The sequence below is a fragment of the Neospora caninum genome, chromosome XI, assembly GCF_000208865.1.
Source record: "Neospora caninum Liverpool complete genome, chromosome XI".
NCBI classification, from domain to species: Eukaryota; Apicomplexa; class Conoidasida; order Eucoccidiorida; family Sarcocystidae; genus Neospora; species Neospora caninum.
The window spans coordinates 5,148,291-5,167,024 of NC_018397.1; the positions used below are offsets into that span (position 1 = coordinate 5,148,291).

Sequence of the window (18,734 nt, forward strand, 5' to 3'; positions counted from 1 at the left end):
TACAGAAAGAAAACGTTGGGATATGAGGTAAAGAACTGGAGTGTCTGCGCGGTCTCCAGTTTTCTCGTTTTTGCTGTTCCTGCAAGAGAAGGTGCATTCACGCTCCTCTCCGTTCACCGCGAACGGACTATGCACGCCCCTCAAACGCAGCGGCAGGCTTTAGTCCCCAGTCGTCCGCGTTCTTTGCCGTCGACGGCGCTTAGTGTCTAGCACTCCGCATTTGTCGACTGGGGGAAGTCCCCGAAACACTTTGTTTCCGAGCTTCCCGCCGTCCACTTTGCGGCTGGGCTCGACAATTCCGAGTTCCCAGACTCTCCAGGCTTTTCTGAGACCACTTTTTCCAACGAACTTTCTGTCGCTGAGCCTGCGCGGCTGCGGCTAGAAGCCCGCGCTGCCTTCTCTCTGCTCGGACAATCCCCGGAGGCTCTGGTTGCGAGAGTCGATAAGTGGGCGAGAAAACGCGGAGACACTGAGGACAGGCGGGGCGACTTTCGGGGGGAGTGCAAGAAACGCTTGCAGCTCGTGAATGTGTGCATGCGCCTCGAGACGTTCAGAGACGAAAAGCCGGAGAAACGACGAGGGGGGAAGCCCTCTCGGGTCCCAGACTTCCCACGTTTCACTTGCACTGCTGCGAAAGGAACTCTGCGCAGTTTATAGCCGCTCGAAACAGCGACAGTGCTTCCGACAACGCCCTCTTGGCATCAGACGTAAAGGCATCGCCAGACTAAAAGGCGTTCGCTTCTACAGAGAGAATGGTCCTCCGTGCATCTATGGAGACGTGGATATTTGTTCAGTAAAGTGCAGCGACGAGGCCACGCGTGTTCATGTACGTGATCGTTTAGTCCCTGAGGAGCGCTACAGTTCAGCGTTTGTTTCGATGCCAGCGGTCCTTCAAAAGTAGAAACACAAGCGGCGCACGCCACCTACAGATAACACTGTTAACGCAGGCATACGCACATCTCCCGGCAGCTTCACTTCGTCTTCCGTTCATTTTCCTGCAGTTTTTTTTTGTACCTTGTGTTTTTTCGTCTGGTTGTGATTAGATGTATATTTGGATGTATCGGTGTCACAGCTACGGATGCAAAGACATTCCCATATAGATATATATATATATATATATATATATACATATGGTGTAGAGTGATCTTAGTTTCGTATAGTGTATGGTTTTGTCTCTCTCCGCCCCAGAAGAAGAAGCATATTTCTGAGGAGCTGACGGAGGACTTCCGCTGCGGGGTCGAGCCCGTAAGCCGCCAGAAGCGCCGACTCAGTTTCGCCGAGCGCAGAGGCGATTCGCCTGTAGAGGAGGCAGAAACGCACGCGCGACACGCAGGAAACACGGACAAAGTTCGGTGCACGATCGAAGATGAGAATCGGCCACGCACACCGATACGCATGCGGATCAGATTCAAAGGGTACACTCGCTCTGCTGCCTTGAACGCGAGCGCGTGACTGCCTTTTCAATCGCCCACAAAACGAAAAGAGCAGAACCAGATTCGCAGACTCGGGTTTGAAGCCTCTCTCCTCTCACCGAAGCGTGCACGAGATAGGTTGCTCGGACGCGTCTAGGCCGCCTGTCTCCTGTTCCCCAGCTTGTACACGCGTCGTCCAGCGATACACCTCCCGCATTGCCTGGAGACGAGACAGAAGACAGCCGAAGACGAAGAAATGGAGACACGGCAAAAAGGGCTGCTGTCTCGGCGAGGCGGGAACTTGGAGGTGGAACAACGGGCGAGAGACAGCAGGAGCGCGCAGATGAATCCGCCGAAAATCACGAAGAGGCCGAGCATCGGGGCAAGAGCGAATCCGTCGGAAGAGACAAAACCATGCACTCTTCGAACCTAGAACCCCTCCACACCATAGAGACTGGTGACCCTGAGAGATGACCCGGAAGACGCAGGCCGCGGAAAAAGAGAAACAAGCCAGGAAAAGATCTAGGTGACACTCAGGTTCTCTACCTGTCTGTCGACGTAGGTAACCTTCTCAGCGACAGCCTCGCCGGCGCGGTATCTCCGAAGCGCAGTTGCAATCGGCACAGATGCATTCTTTGGGAAGAACAAAGGGAAAAGGAAAAGGAAAGGGAGGAGCGAATGAAACAGAAAAACTATGGGACCGCACCTGGTGGGACAACTTGTCAGCCAGCAAAACGGGAATTCCCCTCTCTTCGCTATGAGCCTCCTATTGCTAGTTTCCTCCTCGCCGGCCGTTTCGCCTGCTTCCTGTCGCGTCCTGTGACGCCCTAGTCTCCGCAGTCCGACGTCTCGAGTGAAACGCGTTTTTCTCCCGTCCCGGAAATTCCGTTTAAGGCGGATTCTCTCCCAGACAAAAATCCCGGCTCTCCTGCTGTGGAGTCCCCGTTCTTCCTCTCCTTTCGTGCATTTCGAGAGTCAGGGCCCTCGTGCCGGAAAGTGGCATACCTCTGTTGCAGCCTTCCGCTACCGCTTTCGTCTTCTGTCAATACTCCCAATCTTCGATCGCCCCACATGCCTTTCTCTTTCTGTCTCTCCTTCGCTGTCCCCTTCTCTCTCTTTCCCCCTTCCTCCTCGCATTTTCTCGCTCACATTCACTCTCGCCTCTCTCTTTTTCTCTCAGTCTTTGTCTTGCTCTCTCTCTCAGTCTCGTACTCTATCTACCTCTCTTTTCTCTCTCATCCTCTCTTTCTCTTTCTCTCTCCTCGCCATCCTGTCCCCTCGCTTTCTCTCTTTCTCTCTTTCAATGTACTCCTCTCTCCGTCTTTTTCTCTTTCTCTGTCTCGTTGTCTGTCTTTTTCTCTCTCTCGTTCCCTTTCTCGTTCTCTCCCTCTGTCTCTGTCTCTTTCTCCCTTTCCCTCTCGCGTGTTCAACCTCAATCTCTTTCTCTCTCTCTCAGTCGCCCTGCGGGGGGGTGTCTCTGTTGTTTCTCCACTTCTTCTCTCTGCGTCTCTCCCCGCTCTTCCGTACCTGAATGATCCGCAAGGCCACGTCCATATCGTGCGCCTCCGCGAGCGTCTGTTCCTGGCTTTCCACGTGCTTCCCGACGAGCGCCGTCCTCTTCTCGGCCGCTCCCCGCAATTCGCCGCACGCCTTACGCGCCGCCTCTTCTCTCGATTCTCTCTCTCTAGAAATGCGGTCGCGGCCGTCCCCACAGAGCCCCGCAACGACGGCCAGGAGGACGGGTTCGTCCACGCAAGCAGGCAGAAAGGAGATGTCTCTCAAAGCAACTGTCTCCTGAAGAACGCAGTCGTCGCCTTGCGTGCTTCTCTCTGTTTCTTCGAGGAACCCGACTGGGCACTCCGGCCCCGGATCTTCCAGTCGCCTGGCCCGTCTTTGCTCCTCTTGCTCTCCTCGTCTTCGCCTCTCGCCAGGCAACTCAGTGGGGGTCCGACCATTCGACGAAGATGACGAGGAGGTCGAAGAGGACGAGGAGGAGGAAGAGGAGGAAGAGGAGGAAGAGGAGGAAGAGGACGAGGAGGGCGAGGCGACACGGGGAGATGGCGCTGGCGCGCGAGCGAGAGAAAAACGCTCGCCCCTCTCCGCGCTGCCAAGGCGAGCCGAGAGGCGCCGGTGCATGCAGTCGAGAATCTCCGACATCACCAAGGCGCGCTCCTCAAAAAAAAACAAATTCCCTGCGAGCAGGCCCTTGCGACTCGTCACGAACGAAGAAGAAGAAGAAGAAGGTGGACGTGAAAAATATCTTTTTGTCTCCGTAGGGTCATCCTGGGCCCCCTCACTGTTTGTTTCAACTCGAAGAAAGCGAAGAGACAGAAGCGCTTCCTCCAGTTTCCGCACGCGCCGAAACTCGGCCGTCGGCGCCTGCGCCGCCAACCGCTCCAGGCGCGGAAGGACAAAGGCGGAGAGGACGACGAATTTGCAAAAGCTGAAACATGGAATGAAAAAACGGATACCAGCGTGGATCCGAAGAGAGCAATCGAAAACTTAGAGACAGCAACGCAACTGGGAATTGTCGCTGCTTCAGCGCCGTTAATCCGAGTACCGAACACAAAAAATCATCGAATATACCGGTATGCTCCTGATTGTAACGGTACAAGCTGTAAACAAAGGCCTCCTTAACTTAAACTGAGGAGTCAAGTAGGTACAACCCGTACCGGGATTCATTATGTCCTTCTGTGTCCACCTCGTTCACGTCCTTCAGCCAGTCAAAAAAAACATCACACACCGAAAGGAAGAGACTCCGGGACGTTTCGGTCGCCTCCGATACCTCCTCTGTCCCTATTCTGTTATCACCCGCATTCACAGGAATCTCGACCTCTCTTCTTCTGGCTGAAGGGCGTTGAAAACGAGCCGTAGGCGATCAACGCTCAACCGCAAACTTACTTCGCGACGTGGGTTCCCTGCGGCTTCTGGTTTCGGAATGCTGCCTGCGTCGAGGTTTGTAGCTTTTCACTCACGTCCCGTAATTTCCTGAAACAAGAAAAAGGCAGGTAACAGAGGTGGATCTCAGTTTTTCCTGCAAGAGCAAGGTTGTTCCACAGCGGGCGTGTTCTCGGCGCAGTATTTGATTGTGTTTGATGTAGCCACTCGTTTGAAAAGGGAGGTGAATAGCACTCAGATCCGAAAGCGATCAGTACCATAAAAACAGGTAGGGAGATTTCTCCTCTGTCCTCTTCCTTGCCCCACGTTCTTCGTCTTCCTCTGGGTTGTTCAGCCACGACGGAAAAAGAGAGAAACGCATTGACGTTTGCCCTCTGGCGGTCCGAGAACAAATGCAGGGAAGAAGAGCTTACCGGTGAAGAAGATTCAAACGCGTGTCTGTTTTCGCGGTTTCCAACAGAGGAACTAAGGGGACGTCTGTGTCTCCTGCGTGGAGGCCGATAACCCCACAGGAGCACTTGTCTCCCTCTCTCTCTGTGCTCTCTCTTTCCTTCTTCCTTCGTCGATCTCTCTTCACGTTGCCTCTGACGTCGCTCGTCTCCTCTTCGCTCTCTTCTTCGCCAACACCCGCAAGGGCCCCTCGAGGCGCAAACGCGGCAGAGCCAGGACGATAAATCGCGGACGGGGAAGAGGACGACGCAGTTCTTAGAGCCTCCGCCATGGAGACAAAGAGCGCTACGCGGTCTTCGTCTCTGCGGAGATCCAGTGGAGGTCCGCTCTGGAGGTTGATCTGGATCTGCGTGGGACGCGCACGAAAACCAGAACCAGTGCGGCCTTGGAAACCCAGCATGTCTCCATTTCCCTGTCTCTTTGTCGTCTCCCGCCTCCTTTCGTCTCCGGCTCCTTCTTCGCTAAGCCCTCTGTTTCTGTCTTCTCACCTGCGAGAGTGCATGGACGCACTCTGTTGAGAACGGAAGGACCGCCACCTCGACCTGCTCGACGTCGCCTTTCTCTGCGGGATCTTCTTCGCCCTTTTTCTCTTTCCTTCTCTTCTTCCTCCGGTCACCCTGCATGCGCTCGGCCCAAAGCTTCGTTGCCTGTTCGGCCGCTGCGATGGCCCACGACCGGCAACTCTCGGCCTCTTCTTCCCTCTTTTTCAGTTCCGCCGGCAACAGCTCGGGCACCAAGTGTCGACTCCCGCTCTCGTCCTCCCCGTCTTCCCTTTGCTCTTTGTCCCTTTCCGCCCCTCTGATTCCTGAAAATCCCTCTTCGCCCGGAGAGTCGAACGGGCCGTGCGAGGTACGCGGAAGGGGAGGGCGAAAAGGCCGAGGCACAAAGGGGATTTTCGAAGCGAGGCCACGCCGGCGCTTGAAGACGCACGCCACGAGGCAATCGAGAAGAACTGCGCCGTGACCCGTCTGCCAAGAAGTCCAGATACATACACGCAGGCGATCTTGCGAAGCGAAGACGCGAAGAGTGCTTCCCTCGCCAGAAACGTGTGAAGTTTCTGCTCAACCGCGCATGCAAACAACTGCAAGTGTGCCTCCACGTCTACGTCTGCATTCACTGCATGCACAAACACTTCTACAGAGTGCCGTACACCGCGGCGCCCTCACGTGTCGACGCTCGCAAATCCCCAGCTCCTTCATCGCCCTCGAGAATCTTCCTCACGCGGGCGCGTGTGTCTCTCCCTGTTTTCTCAGCCCACAAGCGCAGTCCCTCATGCAGAGCCACAAACTCGGAGACACCCGGTGGACACAGAATGGACACTGATCGATGCGGGAACATAAAAATAGACGGAAGGACAGAGACGCAGACAGACGTCGACAGAGAGCGAAACGGCGCACGCGCATCTGCCTAAAGTTGTGTTTGAATATGTGTAAGTCGCCGAGGCGGCGCGGCTTACCAGGTTCTTCTCGTGGGCCGTGCGCCCCTCTCCTGTTGGGCCTTTCCTCAGATCTGTGACGCCGAGAATCAGTCCCCAGCCCCAGCAGCGTCGCCTTGAGTTTCTTGGAGTCGCAGGAAGCGGCGAGAGCACAGCTCTGCCACCGCTTCTCGCGCCGGAGGAAGTCGAAGACGCCCCAGGACAAGTCGCACTTGGCGAAAGGAGTGCGAGGCGAGCTGGAGTGTCTCGCAGCAACGCAACGGCGTCTTCTTCGCTCTGCGCGTCGCCCTCGCTCTCAAGAGCCTCAGCTGGGTCGCCCGTCCTTTGATGCGTTGTCGCTCTCTCTGGCCGCCCAGCGATGCCCCTGCGTCGCCTGGCAGGCGCGCAGCCAGCGCCGGAGGTCTCAACGAGGAGCACAACAGAGCCCGGTCGCAGGTAGGCGAGAAAGGGGCCCGAGAAGGCGGATCGAAGGCAGCGGTCCAGCTTCCATCTGAAGCGAGAGAACAGAAAAGGCACACGCCTTTCGCGAGAAACGTCCATGGGAGGAAACAGACGCCATTCACGCTTTTCCGTCTTCTGCGTGTCTCGGCTCTTCTTCGGGAACTACGGGGACTTCCAGTGTGCGTCCTGTCTTTCCGGAAAGAACGTAGCGAATCAACCTGCGGAAGGATTCTGTGAAAACGTCTAGTCGAAGAATCAACTCAACGAATCACTCCTCAGGCAGCGCCACTTCGGCAGAACGGTGGGGTGACGACGCGCACGCGCGGTGCTCCACACCTTAACGGGGATACAGGCAGTTTGAATGGAGCAAACCCAGACATCCAAAAACGTAGGTAAAGAACGATGACTCCAGTTAAATGCAGCCCTCGAGTCGCGTGCACTGAAATACACAAGAGAGGCGCCGCGGCGCGCGCGCCTCCTGCCTTCCACAACGCTGCTGGGTCGGCCGTCGCTTCGCCCTTCTCACCGATAGCGTCTGTGTTTTTCGACAAGACGCATGCACCGCGCTGCCTGCCGCGACCAAAGTTTTCGTAGGGAACCGCCAGAAGAGGAAAACGAAGACGACACCCCTCGGGTGGCTTCATCCCGGGTCCTTTGCCGTCTCTCTGCGTCGCGCGCTTCCACAGCTCCTTGCTCGTCGCCGCTGCGTGCTTCGCTCTCTCCGTCAGTCTCTTCTCTCTCCTTGTGTCTTTGTCTGTCTCTCCTGTCTCCTTCTGCCCCCGCTGACCCCCGAGACGCCGCGAGAGGCAGGGCTCTGAGCACGCCTCGCTGGTTCTCAATCTCGCTCTGAAGCGACGGCAGGTGCCTGTCGCGCACACATGCGTGCAAAGGAACGGAGGCGACGAAGGCCATGCTGAAACGGAGGAGCCAGCAAGACTGGCCAGGAAGAGAGACGAAGGACGAAAGCGAGACGGACAAGAGAAAAAGACAGCCGAGCAGCAGCCATTTTGACACGCGAGAACGGAGTCTCTCTCGCCCCTCGGAGACACCAACAGCCGCGCCGACGACATACAAAAAACGGGAGAAGACGATCAAACGAATCAAGAGAAGCATAAGACGCCTGTGAAAGGGACAAACACCAGAGCGTGGCCATTGTATGCAGAGAAGGCGCTGGCATGGGGGGAAAGAGCAGTTCTGCTCATGAGGCGCACGAAAGAACTAAGGGAACGAGGAACTCAGTTGAAGTGGGAGAGCAGAGAAATACAAGGGACGAGAAACAACGAGCGCTCAACCTACGGGATCCGAAAATGCGAGGCAAAAGGAGACGAGTCTCCCCCTCCTCCACGAAAGAGCCCAAATCCGTGTCTTTTTTCTCCTTACGTGGCAAGTGAGAAAAAATGGAAAGATCTGAGAAGCAAATCGTCGACGGTCTTTCCGCAAGAAAACGGTTTTCCTTCATTCTTGACTTTCTCCCGTCTTCTCTCGAGATTTTTCCCCGCTTCCCCCCGACTCGCTCTCGACGTCCTCTCCTTGACTCGCCTCGGTCCCCCCACTTCTTCCTCTTCGTCTTGCTCCTCGTCTTCCTCTTCTTCTCCCTCTTCGCCTCCTTCTTCTTCCTCTTCTCCTCCATCTCCGCTTGTGCTCCTTCGAAGGTGGTTGGGACTGAGCAGAAGAAGGAGAGTGTTCACGGAGATGTTCAGCTGACTCTCCAGAGAAGCACTGAGCGGGGAGCCGGACGACGGAGAAGAGGAACACGGCGAGAAGAATAGAGTTTCAAGAGACGACGGAGGCGGTGCCGGTGAAGGCAGAAGAAGAATGACCGTCCCTGCGATACGTTTGGATGACAGCAAAATGCAAAACTCAACCCTGTCTAATTCTCGCAGTCTCTGGTCCTGTATAGCCTTCCTTCCCTCAAATCGATCTGCTCAAAGTGCCCTGCCTCTAGGCAGCCCCACGTTTTCCTTTGCCTTCTCCCTTTCTTCTCCTTCCGTTGCTCTCTTCCCAAACGCGCCCTCCTCCCCGTTCGTGCTTCGCACCTATCCCTTCCTCTTTGTAACTACCCGCCTCGTTGCCCTCCCTGGTTTCAGCGCAGTCGTCTCCGCCGCCTGTCTCGTTTTTTCAGTGTCCCTGGGTCTCTCCTTTGTCTCCTTTGTCCCCCTTGTCCCCCTTGTCTCCTTTGTCCCCTTTGTCCCCCTTGTCTCCTTTGTCTCCTCTTCTATTCACCTTTCTGGTCGACGCCTCGCCGGCCGGCCCTCCCAGCCATTTGCTCGAACTCGGCCCTCGAGAGGAGACGCCACGCGCAACCCGCGTCTCCGTCGCCCTCTGTCTCCTCGCCTCTCCACTGTCTCTCTCTCTCGCCTTTCGGCAGCTTCTCGCGCATCCACCGCGCCGCCAGGCTCCCTTCCTCGGCCCACGGCGAATCACTAAACCACGTATCTTCTAAAAGGAGGGGTTCTTCGCTCGAGAGACAGGCAGACGAGGACGCAGCGGCGGTGCGAGACGACGGGCTCAACAAGGAGGGGGAGGCGCGGCGAGCACACGAGAGCACCAGTCGCCTGCGTCGGTCGGAGGAGTCCGAGTCGAGAGGTTTAAACAGCGAAGAGAAGATGACAGTCTTGGCGGGGAGGTTCAGCCCCACTGAGAAGGTCTCAGTGCAGACCGTGACGCGAAGAAGTCCGAGCTGAAAAGATCGCAGACCGGGCGGGGCAGAAAAGAGACGTCAACGTGTGTTAACCAACAGACGAGATATACACTTTCACGTGCATATACATACATGTATATATATACATGTATATAAATATAAATATATATATATATATATATATATCATAAACAATGCTTCATATATATGTGAATACATATGTGAGGGTTTAGGGTTAGAAATACATGGAGAAGTGTACGCGTAGACGTGTATGCATGAGACTGTACTTTCCTCTGAATGCAGACCAGCCGCTGTCAGCTCGCCAGCAAGATTGTACGGACCGATACGCGTCTCGTTTGGCTCTTCATTCCTTACTTCTGTATGTGCACCGCCGCGGGCCGCTCTTGCCCACATCCGGCATTTCATCCATGTTGTGCATGCAGTCTTACTTCAAACGCTTTCTCTACCAACTGTTTGACCGGCGGCAGGAGTCCGGCGTGGTGGACGCCGATGCCCCGCAGAAAATAGGGTTTCAGCGTCTCAAGCTGGCGCTGTGCGTCTGCGTCTTCCCTTCTGCGCAGTTCGTCGCCGTCCTCGTGCACGACTTCGAGTGCTCCTCCCGCTTCATCTCCGCAGGCCGACGACAGCGGTCGTCGCCGCGAGAGCGCTTTCCGTGGCCAACCGGAAACGCCCGCCTCGGTTGCGGTGTACATGCACCCCAGCTGGTGCCGCACAATCAACGGGGTCAGGGCGCCGACGTGCGGCAGTAGGTGCTCCGCAATCGAGAGGCACTGTTTGCGCGAGAAACAGAAAACGAGAGCGGGAAGGAGATTCCTGGCGAGACAGAGACAGACGCACAACGGCAGCACGCAACTCGCGTGGAAGCGCAGCGAGCGAGAGGCGCGTTTTCCGGCGTAACCCTGAACCGGAAACCAACGAGCGTCGAATGGGGAGAATGCCTCTGCGGGGGAGCACTCCGATTCGGCCCTAGAGCTGCAAAAGCGCTTGTCTCCCCTTTTCTGCATGCATCGTGAACGGCGAGTTCCTCGAGTTTGCGTGGCTCCACTCGAGTTTGCGGCTCTTCATTTGCAAGGTTTCGGTGTCGGGGCTTGGAAGCGAAAACGGTTCCGCGGGTCTCTGCGTAGACCGCATGCGCCACCGCAATGCCGGCACGACCGGCACATCCTAGAAGACAAGCACCTCTCTCTCTGTCTCACCTCTCGATGCATGCACGAAAAGCCTGAACGACGGTATGGACAGGGGTCTGAGGAAAAGGAACAGACGCTTGATCTTCGTGTCTCTCTCGCGGAAGTTTTCCTCGCGCGGCTGTCTCCGCACCTTGAGAATACGCCGAGCTATCAAACACTCCAGTCCCTTCCTCGTTTTCCTGGCCGTCTTCCGCGCTCCTGAAATCTCCATCTTCCTTCTCTGCTTCGGTCTGGTGCTGAGACACCAGGGAAGATGAGGCGTTTTTGCTCGAGTGTGCAAGCAGCGGCCACAGCTTAGGGGCCTCTTCGCGCGACGGAGAAGACGAAGCAAACAGGGCGAAGAAGTTGAGAGGCACCGGCCGGCGTTTTGTCCCGATGAGGTGGAGTGGCTGAGAGGAAAAAGACGAACGGAAGTAGACACCACGGCGAGCTCAAACAGGAAACCGCACAGTCTGACAGACACCGCGAAGAGTGAAACTTGCAACGCACCCGAGGCGCGAAACCGAGCCTGGGCAGCGACGCAGTCCTCCACAGTGCCAAAAAAAGGTGGCCGAGGCGCCAGGTGTCGGCACGCGGGAGACGACAGAGAGTTCTGTGGCAGGCTGGTCCAGTCTTTCCCCCACGAAACGCAGCACGGAAAGAACGAGAAAACGAAGCGAAACGGAGAGAAAACACAGATAAGGCAAAGCGAAAACGCACGCGAAGTCTCGCGCTCGACTCGCACCTGGCGAAAGGTCAGCGTGAACCAACAGGCAAAGCTCCGGGGCTGCTCGAGCGACGCAGAGAGAAAGACGAACTGGAGCGAGGAAGAAAGAGAGGTCGGATCAGCGGCGTTCCCGGGTGCGCCACGTTGCCGGAGAAGCAACAAAAGTTCTTCCCACACGGTGCCACGCTTCGCGTCCGAGAAGAAATGGAATTCGTCGATGATGACGAGTCGCAAACGGCGAAAAAAACGCGCATCCCCGCTGCGATAGACACCACAGGACAGGCAGAGCGGCCCAGTGAAGACATCCTCACCTCCAACCCGCGTGGAGGGGACCGGTAGGCTGTGTCTCTTTTCTTGGCGCGAACCACCCGCCAGTCTCTCTGCTGGCAACCTTTAGAGCGGTGTCTTTTCCACGCATGTCTAACGAAAAGCGGCCGAGCTGCGCCGGAGTCGACGCGGCTGCCTCTTCGTGGCCACACGCGGCGAACCCGCAAGTGCCTTGACACGGACGCCCCACCTATGCATGCAGAGAAACAGTGAAAGAGACAGAGCGTGCGAGAGAGAGACAGAGCGTGCGAGAGAGACAGGGAGAACGCGTTTCACGTCCGTTCCTAGACCTCCACGCAGAGACGCTCGCAACAAGCGAGGCGCGGTCGGTTTTGCATGGCGTGTATCCTGTGGCTTCGAGTAGGGCCGAGCCGCTCGCGCAGGGCGTTGGAGGGAGTCCGCATACGGGAAGCGACTGCGGTTCGCCGGCTCACCCAGATTTGAGGAGGCGGTTGCGGACGATTTCGGTCGTTGCGACCACGATTTGGGGCTGCGCATCCAGATTCGTCTTCTCGTCTCCGGTCAACAGGCCGACGGGACCGAACTCCCGAAACCGCGCCAACTCCCGGTGTTTCTGATTGCTGAGAGCTTTCAGCGGCGACAGGTAGAGGACACATGGTTCTGGCGAAGAGGCCGAGCAGGCCGGAGAACGTCGAAGAGCAAGGAAGGTGGCGAGCGAGGCCACCAGGCTTTTTCCAGCGGACGTGTGAGCGAAGACGAACGCCGACTCGTCTCTCAAGGCGGCGCATGCGCCGACAAGTTGAAAGGCGTCTAACCTGTGCGGCGAAAACGCCAGCAGATGCTCCACATCATCCTCCAAGGACAGAGGCAAAGGGGAGGATGCAGGCGAAGGCCTTGCGTTTTGCCTTTCCTCGAGAGCGGCCTGCAGCTACGCATGAAACGGACACAAGACAAAGACGCAGATACGTGCACAGAAAACGACACGGGGATAAAGACACATGCCTATATAGATACGGCAGATGCATGCAAACATACGCGTATGCGTGCATACACAAACATGCATATATTAATGCATATAAATATATATATGTGAATATAGTTGCATGAGGATGTGCGAGTCTCCGTCCATGTGGAAAAACGGAGATACGCGTATGAAGCAGTGTCTTCTTTCACATAGACGACATAGATTACTATGTCTTTCCCGAGTGGTGCGCGCGGGGACACTCTCTTTCTGGTTGCGGAGGAAAGAGCTAGAAATTCCCGCTTTCGGTCAACGGCCCCCGCTCTCACCCGAAGGAAAGATGCGATCGCTGAGGAGTCAGACTCCCCAGCAGAGAGGGTCAGTCGCGTGCATGCATGAGTGCAGTTTTCCAGATCGGGGAACGTGGCGAGCCGAACAGACGAGACAGAAGACGAGAAAGGCGAGCGACGCGTCCGCACTCCATGCGGATACCGCAGAGGCGACGGCAGCGAAGAAGCCGGAGAAGCGACTGAGCATCGCGGGAGGTTCCCCTGTCTTCTCGCGCATGCAACGTCGTACGGCCGAGGCTTCAGTGACGCAGAAGGAGAGTCACCAGACGACTCTGAGGAGGGGCGACTGTGCGGCGAGGGCGATCTCGAGTCGGCGAGAGAGTAAACAGACACAGGCGAAGACGGGGGAGACGAGGAAGAAGACTGAAATGATGACGGAGAAGAGGGACAGGAATAAGGGAGAGACGAAGGAGATTGAGAATGAACGGAGACAACAGAAGAATTCGACGAAGGCGACTCTGACCGTTTGTCAGCGATGTTCGGCGGCCTCTGTGGCCGTAGCGAGGGAGAGGCGCGAGGAGTCGCCGAAACTCTTCCCGGTTCTCTCCCTCGTCCACCAACTCTCCACCAGCCCTTCGCTTCGACTTCCTCCATGCTGCGAGGAAGTGTCTACAGAGCTGGTGCAAAAGAGACGCGAGAAGCAAAAGAGGGGCGAACAGTCGCGGCAATACGCGTCAAGAGTACTCAGGCTCGCCTCCCCTGCATTCTCCGGAAAACAGGCTTGACAGTGGCTCTGAGCTGAAACACAGCGGGGACAGAGCCCTGCATATCCAGAAAGAGAAGAGGGGAGAGAGAAACTCACAAGGATAGAGAGGAGGACGGCGACAGAAAGACAGAAGACATGAGAGCGCTTGAGCCGTCAGGACGCTGGACGGGGTGGAGACGGCCTGCAGCGACTATTCTTTGCCTCCACGCACATCTCGGAAACAGAAGGTTCGCAAATACCGCAACGGACGTTCTGCGTGTTTTGCCTTTTTTCTTTTTTTTTTGAAGCGAAAGGCCCACGAATCTCGATCCAGGCGCGCGGCGCGCACGCAGCGCGGCGAAATGGGGGCTCCGCAGCATCCAGCCAGCGGCAGATACACTCCAGATTCGGAGGTTTAGAGGAGCCTGGTGAGCAGCTTCGTCTCTGCTGCGCTTCTTCAGCCTCCGCGGCAGAGAGAAAACGCTCGTGAGTGTCGAAAAAACCGCAGAATCGACCGGGACTCTGCCGGAGGAGTCAACTCGTAGCCTGGGCCTTGAGACGAGACGAAAGGCGGAAAGGACTCGGGTACGCGTCACTGTCGCGGCTTTTGCTTTCTTCGAGGAAAAAGAGTTCGGTGGAAGGCATAAAATCACATCTTTGCCTCGTTTCGTTTAACGCAAACAGGAACCACAGGACACTTTCGGGATATGCATGCAAGCGGCACACCGGGTGAAGTTGTTTCTGCCCGGTCTCTCTGTTGAAACCTGCTTACTCTAAAAGGGGAAACCTCAAAGGCGGAAGAAACTGAAGTCTTTTGCATCGCCGGAGAAGGAACGGTGAATAAGCCAAATAGAAGTGTGTCGAGTCAAAAGGAAGGCACGGGGCCTACTAGCGCATGCAACGCGACGGAGAAGGCATGCACACTGTTTTCCCCGTGTGTCAAAAGAGCGCGAGGAACTCCTCTGGTCGCAATGCAGTTCGACACCAGCTCCCGAAAGCACTCACGGAGGCAGAGAGGCGAAATGCAATCAAAAGAAGCAATGTGCGAAGCTGGATCTTTGGGCCGTTCCCCCCATTCAGCACACACGTTACACACCCAGATCTGCAGTCAGCTATGGTGATCTGAGGCACGTCTATTTAAGTTTCGCAGACCTATTCAGTCTCGGCGCACGCTTCCACGATCAAGGCAGCAAGGTGAGACATGCTGGAAAGTCGCAAACTCCTGAGAATTACGGATGCTGTACATGCTGCCGGCGACACGACATGGAACGGAATCATGAGAGCTACAGAGGTAGTTGCAGTCCAAGCCACAGAACGCAGAGTGAGGACACCTTGAGATGATGTTGGGCTTCAGGAAGATATCCGCAGTCGTCCAGTGGAAACTCGCAAACTCATGCGAAGGAGGCGGGAGGGAAAACCCACAGCGTCTCGTCTAGCAGCACTGGTCCAACACCCAGAGCTTCGCGTCTCCCGGATGCGCATCGCGTCTTCTGTGGTTGATTCGCGGGCGCAAATTAAACAACGGACACGCAGGTGGATGCGCTTGGCCTTAACAACGTAGCGAACCTGTTTTTGCCTGTCTGGGAAACACCGTCTCTCGCGCTACAGACTTTCTCCGTTGAGCCGGGGCGGCGAGAGCTGTCGGACCAAGTCGCGCGGAACAGAGATACCGCAAGCGAGGCTGCGAGTTCTTACACGTGTCAACCAAGCCTTTTTGCGTGACAAAACGGACATATTAGGTTGGATACGTCGCCGAATCTAGCGCGGGCTTCGCGGCCGCAAGGGAAAACTGCTCCTTGGCCGGTAGTGTGAGAGTGATCTCAGGTGCACTCGAAAACTTTTGTGTAATTTCTTAAAGAACGGTGTCAAGGTGTAGAGCGTCTCTAGCCGCTAGAATGCGGCACACACACACACACACACACCTGGGGAACAAAACGCAGACTGTATTGTTTGGCGCTAAAAAGTGTTTTTTGTATCAGATCTCCCTTTGTGGAATACTAAAGCAGAACAGCTAACCCCAGTGTAAGCGGGGCTTTTTTGTGTTTCCTGTCCCAGAGGTCAGCCTCCCGATGCAGTTGCGTCTGCCCCGTACAGCTCGGCAGAACTCCGGCGAGTCAAAGGAAAACAGATTGAGCGAAAAGACTGTCGGCTCTGCGCGCGCGGGGGTTCACAGGGTCGGCAAGGACTTGCCGGCTTGTCGGGATGCCACGTTCTCTTCGAATGTCGAACAGGCGAGCCTCAGTTGCTGGGCACGAAATGGAAAGTGTCCAACGTGTCACGCGGCCTCAGAGGCGGAGCGATAAGCACCCGTCCAACCGTGGGGCCAGCTACCAGTGTCTTGCGCGTCCAATTCACGGGTTTCTGGACGTGTACACACAGCAGTTCACCAAAATCGAATCGATTTCTTGAGGCGTTTGTGATGCGACGGATCTTCCCAGAACTGCATGCGGGGCTTTCCTAGTCCCCGCCTCTCATGGTACCTGCAAACGCCGCACGCAACAGGCAAACCGTACGAACCCGGTCAAACGGTTCTCAGAGCAAATTTTTGCATGCATGTACATATAAGTAGATCCATGTTCACGGACTTATAAACTTCGGGAGCTGTACCCATGGTCACTTGCGTTTTAACTTTCTCCAACCGCGCACGTGTGGCCATCGGCATCAAATCCTTGCACTTCCACGTCGTCTTAAAAGGCGGTCTAAAACGGGGAGCAATTTGCTGAGGGCTAGACAGAGCATTTTCTCGACTCCAGCGGACAGCAAAAACAGCAAATAGCGAACGCCCACGCAGTGTGTCTGCCACAGTACACGCCGTCTTCACCCGCATACGCACGACAGCTTTAGCCCCGGTGCTGTGACACCGTTTTCACTTTATCTGTCCCCCAGTGCTGCTATGTCTGTGTGAAACACCCAACAACAACAACTGGGATTCCGTAGAGTGTGTAAAAACGGGGTTTGAATACTGTTCCACACGCGACCTTCGCAACTGAGGCAAATCCCCTGTCAGAGCTGCTGGAAACAGATCAGATGGACCGGACGAGTCCGTGGGGCGCACGGGCATTCTTAGACAACGCCTGACGTCTTGGTCTATACACCCCGGAGTCGCGAGGCTCCGCCACTGTCCTTACCCGTGTCGACGGTATTTCGTGAAATCAATCAGTTTCTTCCTCGTGGCCCAGTACCCGTGTCGATGGTACCACTTCCATTTGTTTCTTTGAGGGCCTGGAAACAAGTGCACCAGCGCAGTCCGAACACCCGAGAGCAGTTCTCTTTCTGTGACTACGACAAAACAGTTACGTGGTAGGAACCTGACCACCTGTACCTACCTTGAATCGGAAACAGGATCGAATTCCTTGGGCGACTCGACAGGCACTCTAGATAGCGTGAAAGCTTGTTTCCGTGAACGGAGTCACGAATTCGATTATCTTCGCCCCCATGGTCCGCCTCCTTGCCTGACGGACTTGTCTTTGGGTTTTTCCAAGAATGACCCCGCCAGTGCAAAGATCCCGACGGAAGGCAGGCCGTCTTACTACGTCCTTTAACTCGGACTGCATCGCTGCTCCGGTCCCAACTTCGTTCGAAGCCTTACCTTTCCAGCGGTTCCCCTTCCAAAGTTGAATCCACCATTTCCCCAGCCATTCCTTGAGTGTCTTGACACTGAAGATCCGGACTGGTTCGTCCTGCTCGCCCACACGCTCCCCCGGCCTCTGGGAACTGGCCTCGCTCCCCGCCGTCTCGCTCCCGTCCTCCACCGCACGACCTCGCCGCAGCCAGGGATTGCGTTCAGCTGCAGCGTCTGCGGCGCTTCTCGGCGCGAGAGCAAAACCGTGTCGGCGACACCCAGAAAGAAGTGAACTGCGGGCACCGACTTCGGGTAGCCAGAGACGGGAACTGCTCCAACTTCCGTCCTGCCGGGAAATCTGGGACGGAAGGAGGCCGCCACAGAGCAGTCCGCTCAGAGAGTTCTCTCCAGTCTCCCAGAGCCTCGGCGCAGGAAAGGGGGGAGAGAGGGTTCCCCCACAGTCCAAATCACAGCAAACAGAGTTGAGACGCACAGAGCCCGTCGATTTCCCTGCTTCGTTGCTCCGCCACCGAGACTTGCCGGAGAAGAACAGATCCGGAAAGGAACTGAGTGACGAAGCAAGCCGAGAGAGAAAACACGACGGAATCGAGGCACGACGTTGCTCGTCCGAGGACGGCACACGGCCCAGACAGCGACTGAGCAGCGGAATAGACGAGAAGGCAAAGGGTGAGTACCAGGGGAAAAGCAACGGGCGACAAAAAACGGCAGAGGCCATTCCGGACGGCGCAACTTGAGCCGTGCCTGCGACGAGAGTCCCCTGGGTGCAGGAGGCTGTGAACTCGCGGAAAATCCCCGCGGTCGAAACGGCATGGCCTTGTCGGGGGAGGGAACCTTCGACAGTGTCGAGCGCGCGTTGCTCGCCGAAAGGCCGCACCGTGAAAGTGAAAAGAGACCGAGACCCGGAAGCGAAGACAGAGGAGGTGGACACGGCATGCAAACCCCGGCGTGGGTTTCCGACGGGGGACGACGGAGAGTCAAGGACTGCTCGCACGCCGGCGCTGGGGAGAACGCGAGGCGAACGATCACGGGAAACAGAGAGCGAGCGACGGAACCCCCTCGTCGGAGCCCGACCGCACACGCTGGCTGCATCAGAGCTTCTGGCGCCGTTGTCCCCAGTAGGCAGCCCGATCGACTGTCTGGACTCAGCGACTTGGGTGTTCGTAGACGGGCGAAGAGGAGATGCATCTGAGTCGCAAGGTGCGAAAGAACCGCGCGCAGGCGGCGAAGCAGGAAACGGAGACCCAGGCGTGCGACCGTCGAAACAAGAGTTTTCTTTTTCGACGGAGGTAGGCGTCCGCCACCCTCGATGGAGCCGTGAGCTCTGCAGGCCGCTCGCCGGAAGACGTCGATGGCGGAGAACGCAAAGAGGTTCCCGAAGGCTCTCTTTGCCGCGCTTGGACGAGAAAGAAGACGAGAACGGCGCCCTGACGGAGCTGGAAAAAAGCGGTTTCTTACAAGAGGAAGCAGCTGACCAGCCAGCGGAGCTGGTGGGGCCCAGCAGGAACGCGGTCATGGCTGTCGTTGCCGGGGTCGCCTTTCGAGTTTTCTCTCGTCCACGGACGCGATCGCCCTGCTCGGATGGACCACTTCACACGAGACGTGCGTCAGCGTTTAAATCCGTTCCGAACGACAGATCGACGACGGAAAACCAAGTATCGGAAGCGCAGAAAGCGCCG

General features: G+C 56.5%; 2 protein-coding genes across 2 annotated transcripts; both read right to left on the bottom strand.

The window, feature by feature from the left end:
* Positions 1-1,146: 1,146 nt before the first annotated feature.
* NCLIV_059160 (putative helicase) lies at positions 1,147-14,295 on the bottom strand (the record flags this gene model as incomplete). The annotated part of the gene is made up of 16 exons (XM_003885470.1): positions 1,147-1,297; positions 1,532-1,632; positions 1,959-2,045; positions 2,940-3,855; positions 4,314-4,400; positions 4,724-5,106; positions 5,249-5,728; positions 6,217-6,685; positions 7,424-7,501; positions 8,017-8,461; positions 8,860-9,316; positions 9,727-10,111; positions 10,495-10,874; positions 11,210-11,450; positions 11,953-12,407; positions 14,248-14,295. The coding sequence occupies 16 exons, from the start codon at positions 14,293-14,295 to the stop codon at positions 1,147-1,149; spliced, it is 5,163 nt and encodes a 1,720-aa protein (XP_003885519.1).
* Positions 14,296-15,858: 1,563 nt separating this feature from the next.
* On the bottom strand, positions 15,859-18,571 carry NCLIV_059170 (conserved hypothetical protein; the record flags this gene model as incomplete). The annotated part of the gene is made up of 3 exons (XM_003885471.1): positions 15,859-15,916; positions 16,604-16,742; positions 17,065-18,571. 3 exons carry the CDS (start codon positions 18,569-18,571, stop codon positions 15,859-15,861), a joined length of 1,704 nt encoding a protein of 567 aa, XP_003885520.1.
* Between the last annotated feature and the right edge of the window lie 163 nt (positions 18,572-18,734).